The sequence below is a fragment of the Pristis pectinata genome, chromosome 3, assembly GCF_009764475.1.
Source record: "Pristis pectinata isolate sPriPec2 chromosome 3, sPriPec2.1.pri, whole genome shotgun sequence".
NCBI lineage: Eukaryota > Metazoa > Chordata > Chondrichthyes > Rhinopristiformes > Pristidae > Pristis > Pristis pectinata.
In genome coordinates, this window is record NC_067407.1 from 18,174,573 (window position 1) to 18,197,736 (window position 23,164).

The following is a 23,164-nucleotide window of genomic DNA, read 5'->3' on the forward strand; positions in this document are numbered from 1 at the left end:
GAACGAACAGCTTTTGACCAAGTCCAACTATGACGGCTTCCACTTCAGGTCAGAGGCCGTGAACCCAAAACGTTAACCCTGTTTCTCTCAGCCTGATAGTTCCAGAACTTTATGTTTTTATTTCAGTAGAAATGGGAAGTTGGATTGATAACCTGCTTAAAGCTCCAGGTTAATACAAGTGCATGTTCTCATTGAGGTATACCCCATCACTCTGATTTGACTTGTCATTTAAATAAATGCATGCCCCTGCTTCCAACACACTGAACCTGCTTCCTGAAGTTGGGACTCATCCCTTCTTGCTCCTGTCAATCAGCGTTTGTGGTTAGCGAAAGGGCAGGAACGTACCTCTCGGCGTCACCTTTTGTGATTCACCATTCGGTGAGAAAACAGGAAACATTGATCGCTGCCAAACGGAAAATCCCGCAGTGAAATCTCACCCGCAGGGAAACGCACCGGGAAAGAGAGGAGGCAATGAGGGCGAACCGGCAGCAAGTTAATGCGAAGACAACAAGTGGCAGGTAAAGCCGGCGTGGGCAGTAACGGGGAAGTTGGTGGATAGATCTGAACTCTCATTAGATGGGGTGGTTGTTTAAACACAGTATTCTGGCTGGCAAACTCTTTTGGGATATAGGCTGACTTTTTATAGCGCCGACATTCATTTATTTTGCTTCTCAATTTGAAATGGAAGTATTGAATATAAAGCTTAATTATTGGGGATATGTTGGCATATTGCATTTGATAAGTTGATTTGCCTGGATATCGCCAACAGGGTGTGAGCGCCCCTCCTGGTCTATTTCGCTGAGAATAACAGTGAAAGTCTTTAATCTATTGGTAATGTATTGTTTATAGTTCAGTAAGTACATGGTAATTCAAAGCAAGTCCACTATCACCAGCAAATATGATACAAAAAGACAGTCATAGTCATACTATATTCTATGTTCTGTTTTATTTTTACTATCGCAATGTAATTATGTATGCCGTGATCTGTCTGGATGGCACGCAAACAAAAGCTTTTCACTGCATCTTGGTATATAAACCAATAATAATCATCTTTCTGGAGTAGTACTTAGTGGTGTGGGCAACATGTTATGAAAGCATGAAGTGGTTAACAGGTTGACTGGAAAATTAATTTCCTTAAAAATTATTTAAAATGTCTTTACTGATAACTCAGTGGGTCTAAAAATTGGAGGGATTTTGGGAACAATTCAAACAATTTGCAGTCGTGGAGTTCAAATGTCAGAGCAGTTAGTTAAATGCCTGTTTGAGGTAAGATGGCTTGTGGAATTTTAGAAGGTACGTATGAGTAAACTTAAATAGACTTTGTAAAATCTTGACTTCTTGCTGATCTGCTTCTGGAAGGCAGGATAGCGATATCACCTACAACATACAGCTGGGAAGGAAGCCATTCAGCCCATGTAGCCTGTGTTCATGTTTATATGCCATCTGAGTTCATTCCCATTCCCTCTGCCTCATTTTAACCTTTTGGTATATTCCCTTTTCCTTGTGATCTAACCTATTTTGGCTGAAATTTTTCTTGGGATTCTGAGTTCCACATTCTAATCACTCTCTGAGTTAGAAACCATCTCCTTACCATCCTGCATTTATAACTCTTATTTTTGCATTCTCTCAAAAGCAGAAGCATTCTATCCAAATCTATTCTGTCCAATCTATCTATAGTTTTAAAGACCCTTTTCAGATAACACCCATTCATCCTTTAACCAATGGTCCATTTATTGGCACCAGCACAATGATTTCAGTGCAAAGTGCACCTCTTGATTTAGCAAAGTAAGCAGTTCACATGAAGTTAATTATGTTGCCTTGTTAGTTCCATTTTCAGCTGCAACCAATTGTATAGAAACTCCCAAGGCCTAAGGCTACATTTTCCTTCAAAGTAAGCAGGATTAAGGTTGGCCACTATAGTAACTAGGAAACTAAATGATGGTGAAACATTAGGTGCATTCTATTTCCTTATCCAGCAATTATTTTGTGTACTGTATTATCTTACAGATGGGAAAGCATGCATTTTCCTTTTACTTGTTGGGAAGTTATAGGTGGCACCGATGATAAAGGTAAGATGGTAAATAATGAAATTTCTATTTTATTTTTGTGTCACAGTAAATACCAATGACACCCATTTTGTTCCCACCACCAAGTTACCTTCTTACAATACATTTAAATCAGTGTTTTGTGTTACTGTTAATAATGTGAATGAACAGAGCCTGGAAATGCATTAGTTATAAGTTTTGATCAGCTTGGTTGTAGCTGGTTCAGTGGGAGCATTCTTTGGTGGTAATAGCTTGAAGTTTGTGCTTGAGTGCACAATTTAGGTTGGCATTTCAATGCTGCCTGTATTGTCAAAGATGCTGCCTTACAGAAGTGATATAATTAAGACCTTATCTGCTTGTTCAGGGAAGTGCCAGGGACCCTATCTCCATGTTTAAAATTCTTATTGTCTGGCCTCAATCCAACACCATCAAAACAAAGGATCAGTGCCCAGATATTTGATAGTATATCTTTGTTTCTTTTTCCACTTTAAATTGATTTTTCATTTTTCTGCAGTGCAACTCATGCTGACTGTTTCATGTCACTCCAAAAATTTGACTAGGTACTTACAGTCGCTTGCTATCTTTGTGGCCCAATGTGATTTCTGCCTCCGTCACACACAGGATAATGTCATTCTCCAGGTACTTTTGGAGCACTGCATGAGAACTGGGACCACATTTGTCTGGGAATGACCATCAGTGGGCATTCCCAGAAAAATCTGGTCTTCCCAGTGCCCTGCTGGACTGGGATCCATCCTTCTAGCACCCTCCAGCAGTCTCCACTCTTGATCCCAACCCCATGTTTGAAAACTTGATTTTAGTATGATCCCACTGCCACTTACCGCACTCGCAGGGCAGCTCCTCTCCACCCAACCTACCCATGTCAAGGCACGTGTCCCTGATGTCACTCCATCCCACCACCAAACTGTTTAACTATAGCATTTTACTGAACTCTATAGCATTTGTGCTACAACATTTGGACAAAACTTGATTGTATTAGCTCTGCTTCTCTGTAATCACAGCCTGCAAACATGCTCTGTCTGACACAATGAGTTTACATAAGCACCAAGGAAACACTTGTTAGCTGTAGTGTCACACAATGGAGGCTGCTTATTGTCTGAAATAAAATGCTATTGTTCATTACAAGCTATTTAAAACTCATTGATCCTACTGGCATTTTTTTTTGGAGGTGCTGGAATCTTGTGTTGCTATGGTTGCTATGCAGCCAACTATTGCTCGTGTATCTGTGGGATGTTTTGACATTGTGAAAAACGCTTTATAAATTCAAGTGTGCACTTTCCTTCACCAGGGTGCTTGCATCTGTAACATTTGAGAAAATTCAACACCATCCAGTGCTGAGTTCTCAGCTTGATGGGCCACAGCTACCCAGCAACATTATTTCCCTGTTCTGTCACATCTTCCACTCAGAAGGGTATCAACATCACCTGAGGCTAACTAGGCTTGGGCAATAAAGGCAGTAAAAGCTATGGACCAAGTGCTGGTAAATGGGATTTGTATGGATAGGTACTTAATCCTCAGCATGGACATGGTGAGCCAAAGGGCCTGTTTCTGTGCTTTATAACAGGTCCTGAAGAAGGGTCCTGACTTGAAACATTGACTGCTTGCTTTTCTCCATGGATGCTGCCTGGCCTGCTGAGTTCCTCCATCATCATCGTGTTTTTCATCCATTGTGTTTAACCTTTCAGTCCTCATGGCTCCAAGGAGAACAACTCCAGCTCCAATAGACTTAAACAATCATCAGCTTATTGCCCTTCTTTAGCTGCATTTGCTTTTTGTAGTCAGCCAGATGGAAAACTTGGCTGGGAGATATCATCTTTGTTTGAGGCCAAAGTTGGGCACCTTGGTCACTCCCTGCTAACCAGGACATATGAGGGGAGTCGGTGGGGTGTGGGGAGGGATAGTCTGCAATTGAGGATGGGAAGTGATATTATATGTAACGTGGGAACACAGGAGTGTCGAGGTGGGGAAAGAGAGGACACCGGTCCTGGGGATGGGCAGGTTGGCAACTGAGAGAAGCTTCCTTGAGGGGCTGAACCTGCTCCTTTCGCTGACAAGAGGTGATCCCCTCCTATCACCAACAGCTCCCACCTCCCTTTCCTGCCAATTTTCCCCCAAAGTACAGGAATCCAGAACTTGAAGCAGCTTGCAAATGTACCACTGGTACATGATTACAAAATGCTATCATAGTACCACAGAAGCTAAAAATCTTCATTTAAAACTGGAAATACTAAGCAGGTCAGGCAGCATCTGCTGAAAGCACAAGTTACATTTTCAGTTCTGATGAAAGTCAGCAATCTGATACTCTCTATGTCTCTCTCTTCACAGATGCAATCTGAGTATATCCAGCATTTTCTGTTAAAAACACCAATGATGTATCCATTCCTTTTGTGATGGGACATTTGAATGCAACAAGATTCCCACCAGAAAATGACAACTGGTGCACATGGTTTACACTTTGGTCATCTTATTGGCTTAACCCATTTTGATCCTTTTGCATATTGGAAGATTTTGGGGTTTAATTTCAAGGATGGTACTTCCAAAAACACAGCTTTCCTTCCGTCCTAAACTGAATGGTATCACTGGAAATAAATAATGGAACTCTGATCCTTAACTTTCTCAACCAGAAGTGGGTGATACAAATTAAACCAAAGTGAAGAGTGAGTCAGAATTTGGTGTTTTGAGTATAATCTCATGTCATAGTACTTGAACTAAAAAAATAGTCTTTTCCCCAGGGTTGGGGAATCAAGAACTCGAAGGCAGAGAGTTAAAATGAGAGGGGGCAGATTTAATAGGAAGCTGAGGGGCAACTTTTTCCACACAAAGGGTGGTACATATGTGGAATGAGCTGCCAGAGGAAGTGATTGAAGCAGGTACAATAACAACACTTAAAAGACATTTGGGCAGGTACATGGATAGGAAAGGTTTAGAGGGACGGACATGTGTGAAACACAGGCAAATGGGTCTGGCTTAGATGGGCATCTTGGTGGGCATGGACAAGTTGGGCCGAAGGGTCTGTTTCCATGCTGTATGACTCTACATTTGCTCAGGGAGCTTGAATTTTTCTATAGCTTCCTAGCATCATTGTATAACATTTTCAGTCAATCATCTGACAACTAAAAGACTAAAATTATAACTTTTGATTGGAATCTAGTTAAAATGGTCTTTTAATTCCCATGTTGGTTTGAAGTACTGGATATTAAGTGGCAAGTAATGTTTATGTCGAAGGTGTGTCAGGTGATAACCACCTTCAATGAGAGAGTCTAACCACCCACCCTTAACCTTCAATGGCATTAACATAACAGAGTCCAACACTATAAACATCTTGGGGACTCCATTGACTGGAAACTCCACTAGACCAGCCACATAAATGTTGTGGCCACAAAACTAGGTCAGAGACTGAGTATCCTGCAGTGAGTGACTCATCTCCTTACACCTCATTGCCTGTTGATCACCTGCAATGCACGTCCAGAGTGCGATGGAGCACTTTCCACTTACCAGATGAATGTAGCTTCAAAAACTCCTAAGAAGCTTGACTCCATCCAGGACAAAGTAGCCCTCTTAACTGGTACTCCAACCACCACTGTGTGTATTAATTCCCTCCAAAGCCAATGGACTGAAGCTACAGTTTGTATCATCTACAAAATGCACTGCAGCTCCTCACCCAAACTACACTGATAGGACCTCCCAAACCTGTAATCTCTACTTTCTGGAATGACAAGTGCACCGGATGCATGGAAATGCCACCACCTTGCCCTCTGAGTTGCACACCATCATGACTTGGAAATATATTGCTGTTCCATCAACTTAGCTGAGTCTAAGGCCTGAAACTCCATCGCCAACAGCACTGTTGTGGTGCCTTCACTAGAAGCACTGCAGAGGTTCTAGAAAGTGCCTCATCACCACTTTCTCATGGACAATTAGTAATGGGCATTGAATGCTTGCCTTGTGGGAGAAATTACAGAAGAAATTGCAGGATCTCTGGCTGAGATATTTGCATCATTGTTAGTCATGGGTGAGGCACCGGTAGACTGGACAGTAGTGAATGTTGTGCCTTTATTTAAGAAGAGAAGCAAATAAAAACCTGGGAACTATAGACAAGTAAGTCTAACATCTGTGGTGGATAAGTTACTGGAGAGGATTCTGAGGGGTAAGATATACATACATCTGGAAAGACAGGGTGATTAAGGGTAGTCAGCATTGGCTTTGTGCATGGGAGATCATGTCTTACAAACCTGATTGAGTTTTTGGATGACGTGACCAAGAAAGTCAATGATGACAGGGTGGTATATGTGCTTTATATGGACTTAAGTATGGCCTTTGATAAGGTTCCACATGGTAGGCTGTTCTGGAAGGTTAGATCACATGGAATACAGGGACAGCTGACTAATTGGATACACAATTGGCTTGATGGTAGAAAGCAGAGGGTGATGATGGAAGGTTGTTTCTTGGACTAGAGGCCCGTGACTAGTGGTGTGCCTCGGGTTGATGCTGGGCCCATTGTTGTTTGTCATCTATATCAACGATTTGGATAAGAATGTACAAGGCATGGTTGGTAAGTTTGCAGATGACACTAAAATAGATGGTATAGTGGACAATGAAGAAGGTTATCAAAAATTGCAGGGGAATCTCGATCAGCTGAGGAATGGCAAATGGAGTTTAATTTGGATAAGTGCGAGGTGTTGGATTTTGGGAAGTCAATTTCAGGTAGGACTGTCACAGTACCACAGGACTGGCAGGGCCCCGGGGAGTGATGGAGAATATAGGGACCTTGGAGTACAAGTACATGGTTCCCTGAAAGTGGAGTCACAGGTAGACTGGGTGGTATAGAAGGCTTTTGGCATGCTGGCCTTCATAAGTCAGGGCATTAAGTATAACGGTTGGGAGGTCATGGTGTGGTTGTAAAGGATGCTGGTGAGGCCGCACATGGAATATTGTTTTGTTTTGGTCACCCTGCTACAGGAAAGACGTTATTAAACTGGAAAGAGTGCAGAAAAAATTTACTTGAGGGACTGAGCTAGGGAGAGGTTGGACAAGCTAGGACTTTATTCCTTGGAGCGTAGGAGACAGACATGATCTTATAAAGGTGTATAAAATCATGAGGGGCATAGATAGGGTGAATGCACTCTGGCTTTCTCCCAGGGTTGGGGAATCAAGAACTAGCAGGCATAGGTTTAATGTGAGAGGGGAAAGAGTTAATAAGAAGTTGGGCAACTTTTTTTTTACTCAGTGTGGTTTGTATATGGAACGAGCTGCCAGAGGAAGTGGTTGAGGCAGGTACAATAACAACTTTTAAAATGAAAAACATACATCAGTGATATGTCAGTCCTCAGCCTCCTCCACTGCCAGGAGAATTCCAAGTGCAAACTGGAGGAACAGCACCTCATTTTCCATCTTGGAACCTTGCAGCCTAATGGCATGAACATTGAATTCTCCCACTTTAAGTAATTCCCACCCCCTCCCTCACCATGCTTCTTCTCTTCTTCCCTTTCCTAGCCTCTTTTTTTCTACTTTTTTTCCCCCTTTCTCTCCATACCTTTGACCCATCCCCCGGTGGATCTGCTCTCCCCTCCTCCCCCACATATGCCTATCACCATCTCTTACTTGCATCTATCTATCACCACCTTGTGCCCACCCTGTTGTGTGGAAAGGTTCTTTTGGAATCTTAAAGATAGAGGGTTCTGGACACAGGTTTTGGATTTTAAAAGTAGTTTAATCACAAAGGCAAACATGGGGACAGAATGAATGGGAACAGATGCACACTCACGCACACACATATACGAGACCACAAATGTGAGGGGGAATCACAACGAGGATGTGATACACACACACACACACACACACACACACACACACACACACACACACACACACACACACACACACACACACACACACACACACACACACACACACACACAACAAGGTACAGCTTATCAAGGGATAAATACTTCAGTGCCTGAATACCTTGACCTAGACAAGCATTGGCTCTAACACTCCCTGGAATCTGACTAAGACACTCCCAAACCACATGGTAGTGCAGACTCTTACCAGTGGTCTCTGCAGCGTGGTTTCACTACTCCTGGGGCAGTCAAAGGAGGAAGGGCCAGGGCAGTGCAACACTCTTTTATAGTGCTGGGTGGAGCCTGGCCAGGTGATTTAGACAGGTCAATGGTCAGGCAGGTTCAGGAACAAAGGTGCTCTCCAGGGCCAATCCCTATGCCCACACCTGATGGGTGGGGTGGAGCCACACCTTGATTGACAGTGGTGTCACTTCCGCTCCGAGGAGCAATGCTGTCCTCCGACCAGAGGGGTCAGTGTTGTTACTGTCATGTAACAGCCATGTGCTCTCCTACTACACACCCCACCTCTGCTCTTTTGTCCACCTATCACTGCTCTGCTTTTCCCGCCTATATATTGGGCTTCCCCTTTTCCTATCTTCAGTCCTGAAGAAGGGTCCTGACCTGAAATGTTGATCGCCTGCTTTTCTCCATGGATGCTGCCTGGCCTGCTGAGTTCCTCCAGCATCATAGTGTTTTTTCATCTAGATTCCAGCATCTGCAGTCCTTTGTTTCTCTAACAATTTTTAAAAGACAGTTGGATAGGTACATGGATTGGAAAGGTTCGGAAGGTTATGGACCAAATACTGGCAAATGGGACCATCTTGGATGGGGCAACTTGATCGACATGGACCAGTTGGAGTGAAGGACCTGTTTCTGTGCTGTATGACCATGCTAGGCAATACCAAGATCCTGAAAATAAGTAAAAGAAAATGAGCATTGCCTGTGGTTCACAACAACTAGATGTATGACAAAGTTAATCTTGTACATGCTTTCAGCATAATCTCCTTTACCATCTCATAAAGATCTTACATCAGTTCTTGACTCCAAATCTGAAAACCTGTCTTATGAATCATTGATTGCCAAGGTCTAACCATCACCAGCGGAGTTATTTAATCAGGTAAAATAGCAAGGCAGATTGTAATCTCCTTGCAGTTCAGTCTTCAACTGCTGGCGGGTCCTGGGAAATAACTGCATTCATTGCTAAGCCAATTTTAAAATCTTTCAATCTAGACTCTATGAAACAAAAACAAATATTTGTTATCATGAAATAAACCCATATAGTAAGAACAAAAAAATTCTATTTACTTCCAATATTCTGTCTTTCTTAATCTCATTTCTGCTCTTTCTCAGTTCTACACATGAAACTTTATACTATACCTCTTTCTATTTAATCATGATTAATGTTTGTTTTCAATAATGATTGTCTTTTGGCTTTGATTTGCTAAAATCCAGCTGTACAGGCCATTTGCTGTTTCTGTCATTTGGACCCCAGCTATCCACATCATATTGGATAAAGGAACATTATTGGTGGATCAGCCATTTCATTACTGATCCCAGGGACAGGGCAAGGATTAATAGGATGCCAACTCATTTTCAATACAGTCTGCCACCTGGACTTGACCCTGTGCTCCCTCCATGCCAGTATTGACCTTGTACAGATGCAATGCTCCAATCATCTTGGGCTTCCCAAACCACCAGCTGTCTGACAAGGTACAGCAGGACCTCAGTGGTGGCTGGGTCTAAGTGTGTGTACCACTGAGACCCCAATCCCCAGAATGTCTTGAAGCCTTTGGCAGCAGGCACACCTCCCCTCAGTATCTATGAGGCTTTACATTTTTTAACGTCTTTGATCAAAATTGCTTTAAGTAAAAAATCTTAAAATTATTGAAACATCTTTCAAAATATCAAAAAAAGTTAAAACAAATAATTAAGAATTTAAAATAAGTGGAAAATAAATAACTGAACTTTTTACTACCTAATCTCCAGATTGGGAATTCTCATTCAGGTGAATGGAGGATTCCAGTCCTGGGTGGCAAAGGCACACAGGCTGATTCTACAGTGTAAATACAGCACACCTGTGCTTGGACACTGGCCTCCGTATGCAACTGTCAATCAATCCAGCATGTTTGCCTCCTTGAAATCTGACATGATTAATTCTGTGATTAACTACAAAACAGCAGATCCATTTTCCTGTGGTTATATAGTTCCAATGTGGAAAATAATACGCACAACTCGAAGATTCCTGGATGAATAGAACCAACAGCAAGCAAAGCAGCATCATGAATAAATAGAACAACCAATCATTTTCATATTGTGAGCATAAGTTCTTTGTATTGGGAACTGATTTATTCTGCTGATCCCAAGTTAAAGAACATATTTGCCTGCATTGGCCAGAAAAATAAATAAACAAGATACAGAAAAGTTAGATATTATTTCAGGCTTAAAAACAGTAAATGCTGGAAATACTCAGCAGATTGGGCAGCATCTGTGGTAAGAGAAACAGAGTTTGTTTTTGGTTGAAGACCTTTCATCAGAACAGGAAAAATAGAACAGGTTGGTTTTAAGTGGCAGAGACTAGGGGAAGGATGGATGAGATAAAGGAAGTATCTCTGACAGTGTGAGGTCAAGATTGCCATGATGATGCACGATTTGTCAAGTCATCTGGTTGGAGAGAGAGAGAGAGAGAGAGAGAAAAACACTGGGTCATATAAACATTGTGAAATACAGATTAAAGCTGTTGCAGAAAACTGAAACCAAAAGGAGAATGTAAGAAAGTCCCAGCAGATCTAGCAGTGCCAGAGAAAATTGGAGAAATCAGAAAAATGGAGCAGGTATTACGGATGGATAACCTTGCAGCAGAACTGGCCAGTTCTGATATAAGCAGAGAAAGTGACTTAGCTGAAATTGTTGCATGGTATAGTGGCAAGATAAAGGGAGTGGTTGTTGTTGATGGAAGTGCAGACCTGTACTAAGCTCCTTATTAAACTAAAGATAATTAAAGATAGTTAAAGATAAACATTTTTCATATTTTGTTTGTATTAATTTATATAAAAACACACAATTACAATAAAGCAAATGATTTGTGCTTCTTGGCCAACATTAATCTTTAAAATCACTAAGGCGAGTTATTCAGATTTAATATCTCTGACTTAGATGATGCGAGATTTGTTGTTTTACGGCAGCAGTACAGCACATAATGTAATGTGCATAAGTGATCCACCATGGTGTGCTCTATTTACAAAAACCATGCAGTTATATAGGACATTTGCTTCATTGTACTTCCAAAATGTAATGAAACAAAAATGGGCTCCAAAGGAAATAATAGAAGTCTGCAAAATCTTGCCTAAGGTAGTGGATGTAATATAGTTTCTCCAATAAGGAAATGGATATGGAGAAGTGGTTTAAGGCAGAGTGGCACTGATGGGAGGAAAGGTGGTAAGGACAGGGAAGCAGAAAGGGTTGGACGGCTATTGAAAAGAACACTAGAGATGTAGCCAAGAAAAACTCTAAACAAATAGACAAGCTGCATTGGAACACCAGTAGCCAATACTGATCACTGAGTAAAGAGTGATTGGTGAGCAGGACCTGGCAGAGGACAGAATATAGGCAGCAATATTGGATGAGTTGAAATTTACAAACTCAAGAATTCAGCTAAGCTCTGGAGTTATTGACCATTATACTTCAGAAATACCTTAATAGTTGTGCAATGTTCTGAGACGTACAAATACTTGTGCTTTTTCCTTTCATTTGTTGAGCAATTACTTTAGAATCTGCTCATCATGCCACCATATCTTGCCTGTATGAAATTTCTATTACACATTTAATTGTAAGATCAATGAAGAAATCTTTATGAAAAGAATAATCCTTATCTCATTTTCAATCTATTATGGAAACAATGGATTAGGAAAGGATTCCTTAAAAAAGTGCACACATTTTTGTGATCTTTTTACCATGACTGTATTTATGTATGTCAAAATGAAGGATCCATTGAAAATGAGGATCATTCCTCTGAAATTCATGATCGAGGTTTTTTTTGCATATCTGTCATGGAAAGTCACAAGAGTTGTACAGCACAGAAATGGGTCCTCAGGTCCACCACATCCATGCCAGCCTTTTTGCCTGTCTACACTAATCCCATTTGTCTGCATTAGGACTCTATCCTTCAATGCCTTGTCTATTTAAGTGTCAGTTTAAGTAATTACTTTTTAAAGTTAATAATCTTTGGGGAAACTGTATAAATTCACATTCATGCAGAAATGATGTTTAATAGTTGAATTTCAGTTATAATTTTTAGTGGGGTTTCTACTGTTACTTTATTAATTGGTAAACATTTGGTATGTTTGTAGCACATCCATATATTAGTGTACTATGTGGTAAACTGGATTAAGATTTCAAGTAAGTTGTCTTTGTTGAATCGTGCACTGGCATGATGTGTTCAGGAGCGACACACAAAACACTGGAGGAACTCAGCGGGTCAGGCAGCATCTATGGAGGGAAATGGACAGTCAATGTTTTGGGTCAAGACCCTGCATCTGGACTCAAAGAAAGTGGGGAGATAGCTGGTATAAAAAGGTGGAGGGAGATAATGGGCTTTGTGCAAAACTGAGGACCTAAATTTGCCCTTCTCCACTTCCTGATGTAAATGAGTGACAGATCTTAGCTGAGGTACAGCAGTTTCTACCACATTTGTTTTTATTGATTACTCATTGTATGAGTTTAAACAATGGATGGTACTTTATCTTAAACCTATGCCCTCTAGTTTTAGACTTCCCTACCCCGGGAAAAAGACTTGTGACCTTATCTATGCCCCTCATGATTTTATAAACTTCTATAAGGTCACCCCTCAGCCTCCTTTGCTCCAGGGTAAACAGTCCCAGCTTATCTAGTCTCTCCTAATAAATCAAGCCCGCCAGTCCTGCCAACATAATTATTAATTTTTTCTACACCCTTTCTAGCTTAATCACATCCAAATCATGTGACTGAAGAGCTAATTTGATGTGGCAAAAGTGAAGGGTCATGCCATACATCTTTTTCATGTAATATCTGACTGTGAGAATGGAAAGATTTAGAGGGGACTTGAGAGGCAGAGTTTTCACACAGAGGGTGTTGGTATATGGAATGAGCAGCCAGCAGAAGTGTTAGAGGTGGGTACAATTACAATGGCAGGCATGGTAGTGTAGCAGTTAGCGTAACGCTATTACAACACCAGCGACCTGGGTTCAATTCCAGCCGCTGTCTGTAAGGGGTTTGTACGTTCTCCCGGTGTCTGCATGGGTTTCCGCTGGGTGCTCCGGTTTCCTCCCACGTTCCAAAGACATAAGGGTTAGGAAGTTGAGGGCATGCTATGTCGGCGCCGGAAGTGTGGCAACACTTGCGGGCTGCCCCCAGAACACTCTAAGCAAAAAGGCGCACTGTGTGTTTCAATGTACATGTGACTAATAAAGAAATCTTATGTATAAAAGATATTTGGACATGCTCATGGATAGGAAGGGTTTAAAGGGATATGGGAAAAATGCAGCCAAATGGGACTAGTTCAGGAAAGCACATTAGTTGAGTTGGGCCAAAGGGCCTGTTTCCATACTGTATAATTCTGTGACTCTACTGTTACTTCAGGCAGCTTGCAGTGTATATCATCCATGATTAAGGTCAGTGGTTTAAAAATTGACAGCTTTTCTACTGTTTGCTTGAACCTGCCAGTGGGAGAGGACCTTGGAAAGTTCATCCTAGATGTTATTTCTTTTAAACGTAACATCATTAGAATTAGGGTCTAATGACTAATAATAGCTCACCATCCATACACAAGTCTGCAGATGCTGTAATCAAGAGCAAGAAACAATCTGCTGGAGGACTCAGCAGGTCAGGCAGCATTAGTGTTGATGCAGGGTCTCGACTCGAAATGTTGACCATCCCTTGGCCTCCGTAGATGCTGCCTGACCTGCTGAGTTCCTCCAGCAGTTTGTTTTTAGCTCACCATCCACTCATGTTTGATATCAATGAGCAACAGGAGTGAGTACACCATTATGAAAGATGTGTCCGTATAGTCATTTGAGAATCAATCCACTGTGGATTTTAGAAAGATAGAAACATGGAAAAATGGGAGCAGGAATAGGCCATTCAGCCTCTTTTGGCCTGCTCCACCATTCAACACGACCATGCCAGATCCTCTAACTCAATGCGATATTCCTGCTCTCCTCCTGTGCTCCCTGATGCCTTTTTCTGCCTAAAAATCACTTTCTTAAATATAATCAGTGACCTGGCCTCCACAGCCTTCTGTGTTAGAGAATTCCACAGGTTCACCATCCTCTGAGTGAAGAATCTTTTTCCTCATCTCAATCCTAAATGTTTGTATCCTGAAACTGATCTCTGGTTCTAAACCACTCTGCAGGTAGGGAAAACGTTCTCCCTGCAGCCAGGAAAAATGTCCTCTATGCATCCAGCCTGGTCAGAATTTTATATATTTCATTTACTTCCCTTATTCTTCTAAACTCTAATAAATACAGGCCTAGTTGATCCAACCTCTCCTCTGATGACAGCCCCACCTTTCCAGGAATCAGTCTGGTGAACTTTTACCACACCCCCTCTAATGGCAGGGAAATCAGTTCTTAGATAAGACCACCAAAGCAGCACCCAGCAAGGCCCCGTATAATTGTAGCAAGGCATCCTTGATCCCGTACTCAGACTCTCTTGCAATTAAGACCAATGTACCATTCAGAGCCTTAGTCACTTGCTGCACTTGTTTGCTGTGTTTCAGTGACTGATGTACAAGAATACCCAGTTATCTTTGGATGTCAAAATTTCCCTAAGCATTTATTCAATACTTTTTCTGCTTTTCAGACCAGAGTGACTGATTTAATAATTATCTAAGACATCCTGAAACTGCCATGTATTTGCCCATTCTCTCAACTTGTTTAATCACCTCAAAGCCTCTTTTCATCCTTCTCTCAATCCTATCCAGTTTCATGTCATCAGCTAACTTATAAATATCATATTTGGTTTCCAAATCACTGATACTGTATATATTTAGAATAGCTAGAGTCCAACACAGTTTTCTGCCTGCTAACCAACTTTCAGTCCATGTCTGTATGTCACCCCCCAATCCCATGTGCTATAGATTTGCATACAACCTCTTAGGTTGTTATTAAAGGCCTTCTGAAAATCCAAGTATGCCACATCCATTAGTGGGCCCTTATCTATTCCACTAGCAACAGATTCGATAAACTCCAGTAGGTTTGTCAAACACAATTTATTTTTCATAACCACATGTTGACTTTGATCAAATTGATATTTTCTGAATGTACTTTTAGATGCTAGCAATAATCCCCACTACTGATGTTAGGTTAACCAATCTGTAGTTCCCCATTTTCTCTCTGCTTCATTCTTAATTGGTGGGGTTACATTTGTCACCCTCTATTCTTCAGGAACTGCTCCATAATCCAGAGAATCTTGGAAGATGACAACCAATGCATCCACCATTTCTATGACTCCCTCATTTAGTACTTTGGGATTCAGATTATCAGGGCCTGAGGATTTTTTTTATATATCACTTTTTTAAAAACTAATACCAACTTGCTTTAATTTCTCCTTTTCATTACATTCTTGGTTCCTTAGCATTTCCAGGAAGTAATTTGTCTTTTCCAGAACCAAAGTATTTATTTAATTACTCTGCCATTTCTTCATTATAATTTCTCACATTTCTGACTGTAAGGGATCTACACTTAACTAATATTTTTCCATTTACATTCACGTGGAAGCATTTACAATCTTCTTTTGTTTCTTACAAATTTACTCTCACTCTGTTTTTGTTCCCTTAATCAATCTTTCAGTCATTTTTACTGAATTCTTAACTACTTCCTATCCTTGGGTATGCTATGTTATCTGATAATCAAAAAACTGCAGATCTTGGAATCTGGAATAAAAGCAGAAAAAGCTGGAAAAGCTCAGTGGGTTAAGCGGCATCTGTGGAAAGAGAAACTCTCACAGAATCTGTGAAATTCATTGCCACAGAGGGCTGTGGAGGCCAAGTCACTGGGTTTATTTAAGGCAGAGATTGACAGGTTCTTGATTGATAAGGGGGTTAAGGATTATGGGGAGAAGGCTGGACAATGGGGTTGAAAAAATCAGCCACAATTAACTGGTGGAGCAGACTTGATGGACTGAATGGCCTAATTCTACTCCTACATCTTGTAGTCATTTTCAGGTTGAAGACCCTTCAGCTTTGAGCATGAATTTCAGCCATATATTGTGCTCACCTCTGCTCATTGAGTTGCAATGATTTCAATGGAGGCAAGTGTGCAGAAATGAGTCACACACACACACACACACACACACACACACACACACACACACACACAATTTCTCTCACCTTTAAGCGCTAAAGAATTTCTCCCCCCTCCCAATCATAGTTTGTATTTTCAGTCTTTCAAGATGAAAATAACATTATACAATTAAAGCTATCGAGGAACATGGAAGTCAATCTCCACCAAATCTGTGGTATTTCAAATGATACCTGAGAATGAATTGAGCCAGACTGTTCGTTTCTAAATACAAATCAAACAGCTGCAGCAAGTGAAACTCACTAATCACAGAAAACAGCCAGAAGGATATTTCTGAATAGTAGTAATTTGCAAAACCCACAGGGAGTCATTCATAATTGTAATTCTTTGCCTCAAGAGCTCAGTGATTTTTTTTCATAAGTAAGTGCACAATGGTGACTGAGCAGGATCTAGTTTTGATTCACAGTTCATCCCGTTTAGTTGTACAGGAGGGGATGTCAGTAGGAGACCTAGCTTAGTGGAAAATGGCCAGGATTCCTCATCTTGATCACTTGCTGATCAGCCTTCTGTGTGGCTATTGGCAAGGACAGGAGTGGCTTTTGATGCAAATTCCCTCCTGTCAGAACACCTGACGACACTTACTGCCAAGACTAGCACATGTTTGATAGGTACTGGAGGTAATACAGTTCCCTTAACAAGGTGTTCCCACTTTCCATAGAGGACAGGTGACCAAAGGGCAAGTTAAAGTAATATAGTGGGGGATGATAATATAGAACTTTTCACAAGAGAGGTTTTTGTTGAAGGTAAATGAGGAATTCAGCTTGACTGATATCAAGTTAACAATGATTCAGAACTAGCGAAGAACAAAATTATCCTGTTCTATTTCTATCAATAATTTCATCCTCTTCCTTGTTGCTTGCTCAGACTAAACAACGGGACTGTTGCAGAACAGAGGGACCTAGGAGTACAAGTACATAGTTCCTTGAAAGTGTCGTCCCTGGTGGACAGGGTAGTGAAGAAGGCATTTGGTGCATTTGTCTTCAGCCAGGGCATTGAATTTAGGAATTGGGATGTTATGTTGCAGTTCTACACGTTGTTGGTGAGGATACACCAGGAGTATTGTGTACAGTTTTAGTTATCCTGTTGTGGGAAAGATGTCATTAAGCTGGAAAGAGTGCAAAGAACATTTACGAGAATATTGCCAGGACTGGGGGGGCTTGAGTTATAGGGAGTGGTTGGGGAGGCTAGGACTTTATTCCTTGGATCATAGGAGACTGACAGGTGATCTTATAGAGGTGTATAAAATCGTGAAGGGCATAGACAGGGTGAATGCACACGGTCTTTTTCCCAAGGAAAGGGAATCAAAAACTAGAGAGTATAGGTTTAAGGTAGAGGGGGAAAGATTTAAAAGGGACCTGAGGGGCAAGTTCTTTACGCAGAGGGTGGAAGTGTATCTGGAACAAGTTGCCAGAGGAAATGGTTGAGGCAGGTACAATAACAACACTTAAAAGACTCTTGGATAGAGACATGGAGAGAAAATGTTTGGAGGAATATGGGCCAAATGCAGGCAAATGGGACTAGCTTGGATGGGCATGGACCAGTTGGGCCAAAGAGCCTGTTTCTGTGTTGTACGACTCAATAACACAATGGTTTGCAAGTATTAGTATTCAACCTTGAGTTGGTCTTCAATCCCAACATAATTTTATTAGTAAGAAAGACCTCATTTTGTGTTTTGAATCAAATTATCTCCATCCTCACCCCCGACCCCATCACCTTCACAACCCTTGCCTAGGTTTTTGTTGAGTTCAGACTTCCTCCTTTCTCCAATATCTTTCCTTGTAGCTTCCTCCTGAGCTTCAATCCATTTCATCTTAAACATGCTCTGCTCCTATCTTGTCTTGCAAAAGGTCTTGCTCATCCTTCAGCCAAACTGAAATGGGCCCACATACCCACATCTATTAATAATTGCTTTATTTTTCTCATAAATGCATCCATTGGCTCATTCATCCCTGTTTCTCCTTCAGTTCTGTATATCACCCAATGTGTAAAATGAAGCCAAAGAAGTTAATAGTCACTGGGCCTGAAAGGAAGATCTGAGGCTTGTTTTTCTTTTGGTACTCTTAACAATGAGCTGCTCTGCATTTCAGGCCACCACCTTCAGACACCACTTTCAGCTGACTCCATCTCCAAGTCTGGAACCCTTTTCTTCAACATTTGACTCTCTGCATTGTCAGTCTCTGTTTTCACTTGCATCTCCTAACACTGTTTATGTTTGAACCAAAAGGGAGTTGATGGGTATGGGGAGAGAGTGGAGGAAAGTGGTTGAGGCAAAAATTGGATTAACCATGATTATATTGATTGGTGGAGCTGACTGGCCTATTTCTGATCCTAATTCTTATATTGTTTGGCATCAACTTTTCCTTGGTTTAAGATACTTTGCCATTATGAGGTCGCTGATTAAATGTAAGTAAACATTACTCTGTCATTTAAGAATTCTTTGCTGTTCAGGTCATTGGCAACTGCAAGCAGATGTAAGCTTCAAATGCAGAGACCTTGATGTGGACACAATTATTATTTCATCACACTTGTTAAATACTACACATGGTGCAAGTAAAGAAACAAAGTTCTGTATGAATGAAGACCATTTCAGCTACCAAAAAGGTAAATGTTCTTCACAACAAATTATGGTCAAGGATCTGAACAAATGTGCTGTTGATTCTGAGAGTACAACTGAATCATCATCTGGGGAGTGTAGCCTTGCAACACCAGTGACCAAACATACGAATGGACTGCAAAATAGTAATATTGAAAAAGCAACCTCTTCCAGCAATCAATGTGGAAAGCATGTGCCGTCCGTGACAAACCATCAGTTAACTGACAATCAATTGAATGATCCGAAGCAAGTAACAGAGTCAAGGTCAGTAATTTCTGAGTGCCACGATCAATGTCACAACAAGTGCTCTAGGCAACCTTTAAAAGCTAATGAAACTTCAACAGTAAACCAACTTCCTACATGTAACTCGGAAGGGAAAATACCCACCTGTTCAAAGATCAAGAATAAAAACAAATGCTCAGAAATTTGCAGTGAAGAGAAACCTCATTGGAAGGAAGAACTATTTCAAGTTAAAGAAAACTTGTGTAAAAGAAATATTGATTCAGGAATATTAAGAACAGAAGAAGATTCCACAGTATGTAGTACTATAGGTCAATCATATGAAGATGGCTGTCGTACAACAAGGCCAATGGACAGGCAAATCAACAGCAAAAGTGCTCAGGAGCTGGCTAACTTTGCAGGCTTATCAGCGAGATATCTTGCAATGTGTCCTTTGCAGAGCCCATTTGATATGGCAAGAGAAGGTGTAAATATATACCCTAGTGGTAGCAAAAATAATCACACTAGTGACATTTTTCAAAGTTTATCCAAAGAAAGAATGCAAGGGAAACGTCAGAACTATCAACTGACTAGAATCACCCTGCTGGAAGACAAAGGTACATCCCTGGAAACACTAGAATGCATCTCACAGGTGGATCAACAGGGGTTTGGATGTGCAAAATCTGTGGTAAACACTTCTTATTAATTTTTTTGTGCAATGTGATCATTTTGATGGATACTTACCAAGTGCCTAACTTAATTTTGTTTTTTTTTTTGTTCCTCTGTTAGGGTAGCCTGTATTATTTAGGTCTTTCAAAAAGCCAGCTCAAGTATAATAGGCTGAAACACTTTTTTCTGTTCTGGAACATTTGTTGATTCTGTATAGTAGGATAGGCTACTTTAATTATCTCCAGTGCATAGCAGAAGATATTTAATGATCCACAATTCAAAGCATGTTTGAAGTCTTAGTGCCAACTGTACATAAGAACATTAACGTCCTACTCTAAGGCACAAACATTGAAGATTCTATCTTGCATTTGATAAACAAGTTATATTGTTTTTGCATCCAAGATGGATTTTTCTGAGAGAATAGATTGTTTAGCTACATAAATAACTATCATATATTTAGTATCATTAATCAATTCATATTATAACTATTATAACTACATCAATAAAATTTCTCAGATTCTGCTTGATAATGAAATCTGATATAATCAATTGTCACAGTTGGGCACCAAGGTCAATTAAATTGACCAATATGTTATAAAGGGTTAGATATCATTCCTTGATTACACACACTAAGCTCACAATATTTTCATGGCTGTGCAATGTGCTCTGTTTCCAAAATTCCAAATTTTTGGAGTACAATACACAGCTGCGACTCTAGTGCACATTTATCACATGCAACCAAAGATGAATTTCCACTCAAAGAATTTGAATTGTAATAACTAGTTGGATTAAAGTCATGATCAGAATCTTAATTTGTGAATCCTGGTGTGTGTATTTAATAGTAAATTCCCATATATTTTTACGTTTTGAAATGAGTAAACAGGAACATTTCTTTGTCAGCATAAGCAAGAGAACAAAGGAATACTGTGTGATGTTTTTTACTGCACAATATATGCTCAGACAGCTGGCTTTCTTCTAATTGTTGAGTGTCCCAGCTTTAACAATCATGTGTCACATTACTATAACAGTAGCACTTCTTTTTCTTCTATTAATAGGCTACAGCAATGCTTCTTCCAGCTTTCCGCCCATATCCTTCCAAACAATCACTCCATCGAAATAAGGGGACAACAAAGTTACAAAATCAAGCAAAATGCCTGCAAGTAATGCACGTTTAAATCCAATTTATTCATTTATATCAAAGGTTTATAAAGCATTTTTCCATCATGTTTTTAATTACTGATGTGAAATTGTGATTATTATTTGTTACTTTTCAGTATTATGTTTGTGATTTTAGTCTTGGGTGATAAATTTAAAACTTTTTAAAGTCCAAAGAAGATAGCCTTTTAGAAATAAATAATAGTATATTACAAATGGTATGCACGTATAGATTGTCGAGCATAGAACTATATTAGTTGAACTCAGTGTAGGCTTCTACGCAGAGAGTGAGGCTTCTACTCAGAGAGTGATAGGTACCTGGAATGTACTGCCAGGGAAAATGGTGGAAGCAGATATGATAGCAATGTTTAATAGGCATTTAGACAGGCACACGGACAGATGGAGACCACATGTAGACAGATGGGATTAGTTTGGATTGGCATCATGGTTTGTATAGACATCGCGGGCTGAATAACATAGAGTCTGTTCTTGTGCTGAACTGTTCTGTTCTAAAAGCTTGGGAACATGGAAAATATATCATTCCCATTGAATGTATGTTGAAATAAATGTTGATTTAAATTAATCCACAGCATAACATTGGAAATATCAATCAAAGGGAATTGGGTAGGCACTTGAAGGAAAAAAAAAATTAGGGCTATGGGGAAAGACCCCAGAATGGGACTATATAGATTACTCTACAAAGAGCTGGCATGGGCTTGATGGGGTGAATGGGCTTCTTCTGTGCTGTAATGATCCTATGGAGCTATGCACATTGTTGCTGAAGTGTATGAATGCAGAATGTACTGTAACACTTGGTAATATTGAAGATTTATATTTAATTTATCAAAATATTGCATTTTTATCTTGCAGGAAAATAATTCTTTCAAAATGTATCATTGCACTCCACATACACCAGATGTACAGTCAGTTCAGAACATGGCAGAAATGACACTACCTGAAGGCCATATTACTGTAGCTCAATTATTGCAAACCATGAGCGAGGGAATGGATCAAAATCAATATACAATCCAGATACACAGGTATTTGTTTTACATGTTTAAACATTAGTCCATATATACATATTAGATGAATAAGTAAATTATCAGCATTGCTGACTTATTTTATTATTAAATTTCTATTACATTTGTAGCCATTTTAAGGAAGGTCACAGAACAAAAGGAATGAAGAGCAAAGATCTCAATGAAGCCTTATTTCTGTTTTTACAGAAAACAAAGAAGATGCATTAAACTGCTAACAGCTGTCCTTTAAAGAAAAGTGATATAACTTCTATAATGTGTTTATAAGTGATTTCTTATGCTAGGAATCAGGTACCAGTAATATTAAAACCAAGAAACATGTATAACACTTCACAATGCTGGCATTTCCAAAGAATATAAGAGGGATTTAAATTTTTACAAAACTACCTTTTCCTTGTTTATTATTCTGCACAATAACTCCTGGCTTGCTTGCTATTTTATTGGAAGGAAGCCTTGTTTAATGCGTGGGCTGCTTTGATTGTCATGCTCGTGTCCTCACTGGTTCCTATCCCCCAGTTTAACCTTTAAAAGATCACCATCTCATGAACGATTTGCAAATAAAAAAGTTGCAATAAAAGATCTGACTATCGTAATACAGGAATAACAGAAGATGATGAAGCTAAAATGAGTTCTAACATGAATACACATAGTATGAATCTATTCCAATCCTGATTAATTACATTTCATTGTAATTGCCTTCTTTCTGTATTTTTTATTGTATTTTGTTAAAATTATAATTTTATAAAGCTTAAATCTGTACTTAGTCAGATAAACTGTGATGTAAAGGACAGTATTGAAGAATAGATGAACCACATTCTGATTTTTTCTCTTCCATGCTGGGTTATAGTTCCATTGATATGATTGGAACTTCTATACTTTACTAAGGTAGTCAGTAGTCAATGGGGACAATGGACAAATTAATGAGGTGAAGGCACCAGACGTGAGCCCAAACCTCCTTGTTCTCAAAGTCCATATTGTCCTGTATGGGCCATGGCTAGCAGGCAGGAGTTAGGATGTTTTGCTGGTTTGCCTCTTCCTTTCAGACTTCTGGTGGCACCCTACATTGCTATCTCAGTGAGGGCTAGGGTCAAACCTGGAATCAATGGCACATTGCACAGTTCTGTACCTATTGACTTATTGGGGGAGCTCAAGCTTTAACTTTGAATCATTATATATTGAATGGCTACAACCATGCCAGAAATATATTTAATCAGTCAATGGAGTTGGATATATTTCAACAAAATTTCTTAAAATC

At 40.0% G+C, this 23,164-nt stretch overlaps 1 protein-coding gene across 1 annotated transcript; it reads left to right on the plus strand.

Moving 5' to 3' along the window:
- The first annotated feature begins 279 nt into the window (after nucleotides 1-279).
- Nucleotides 280-22,119, plus strand: LOC127568200 (uncharacterized). The gene is made up of 6 exons (XM_052011677.1): nucleotides 280-518; nucleotides 2,008-2,069; nucleotides 18,685-19,736; nucleotides 20,773-20,877; nucleotides 21,743-21,912; nucleotides 22,023-22,119. Exons 1-6 carry the CDS (start codon nucleotides 472-474, stop codon nucleotides 22,117-22,119), a joined length of 1,533 nt encoding a protein of 510 aa, XP_051867637.1. The 5' UTR covers nucleotides 280-471.
- The last annotated feature ends 1,045 nt before the right edge of the window (nucleotides 22,120-23,164 follow it).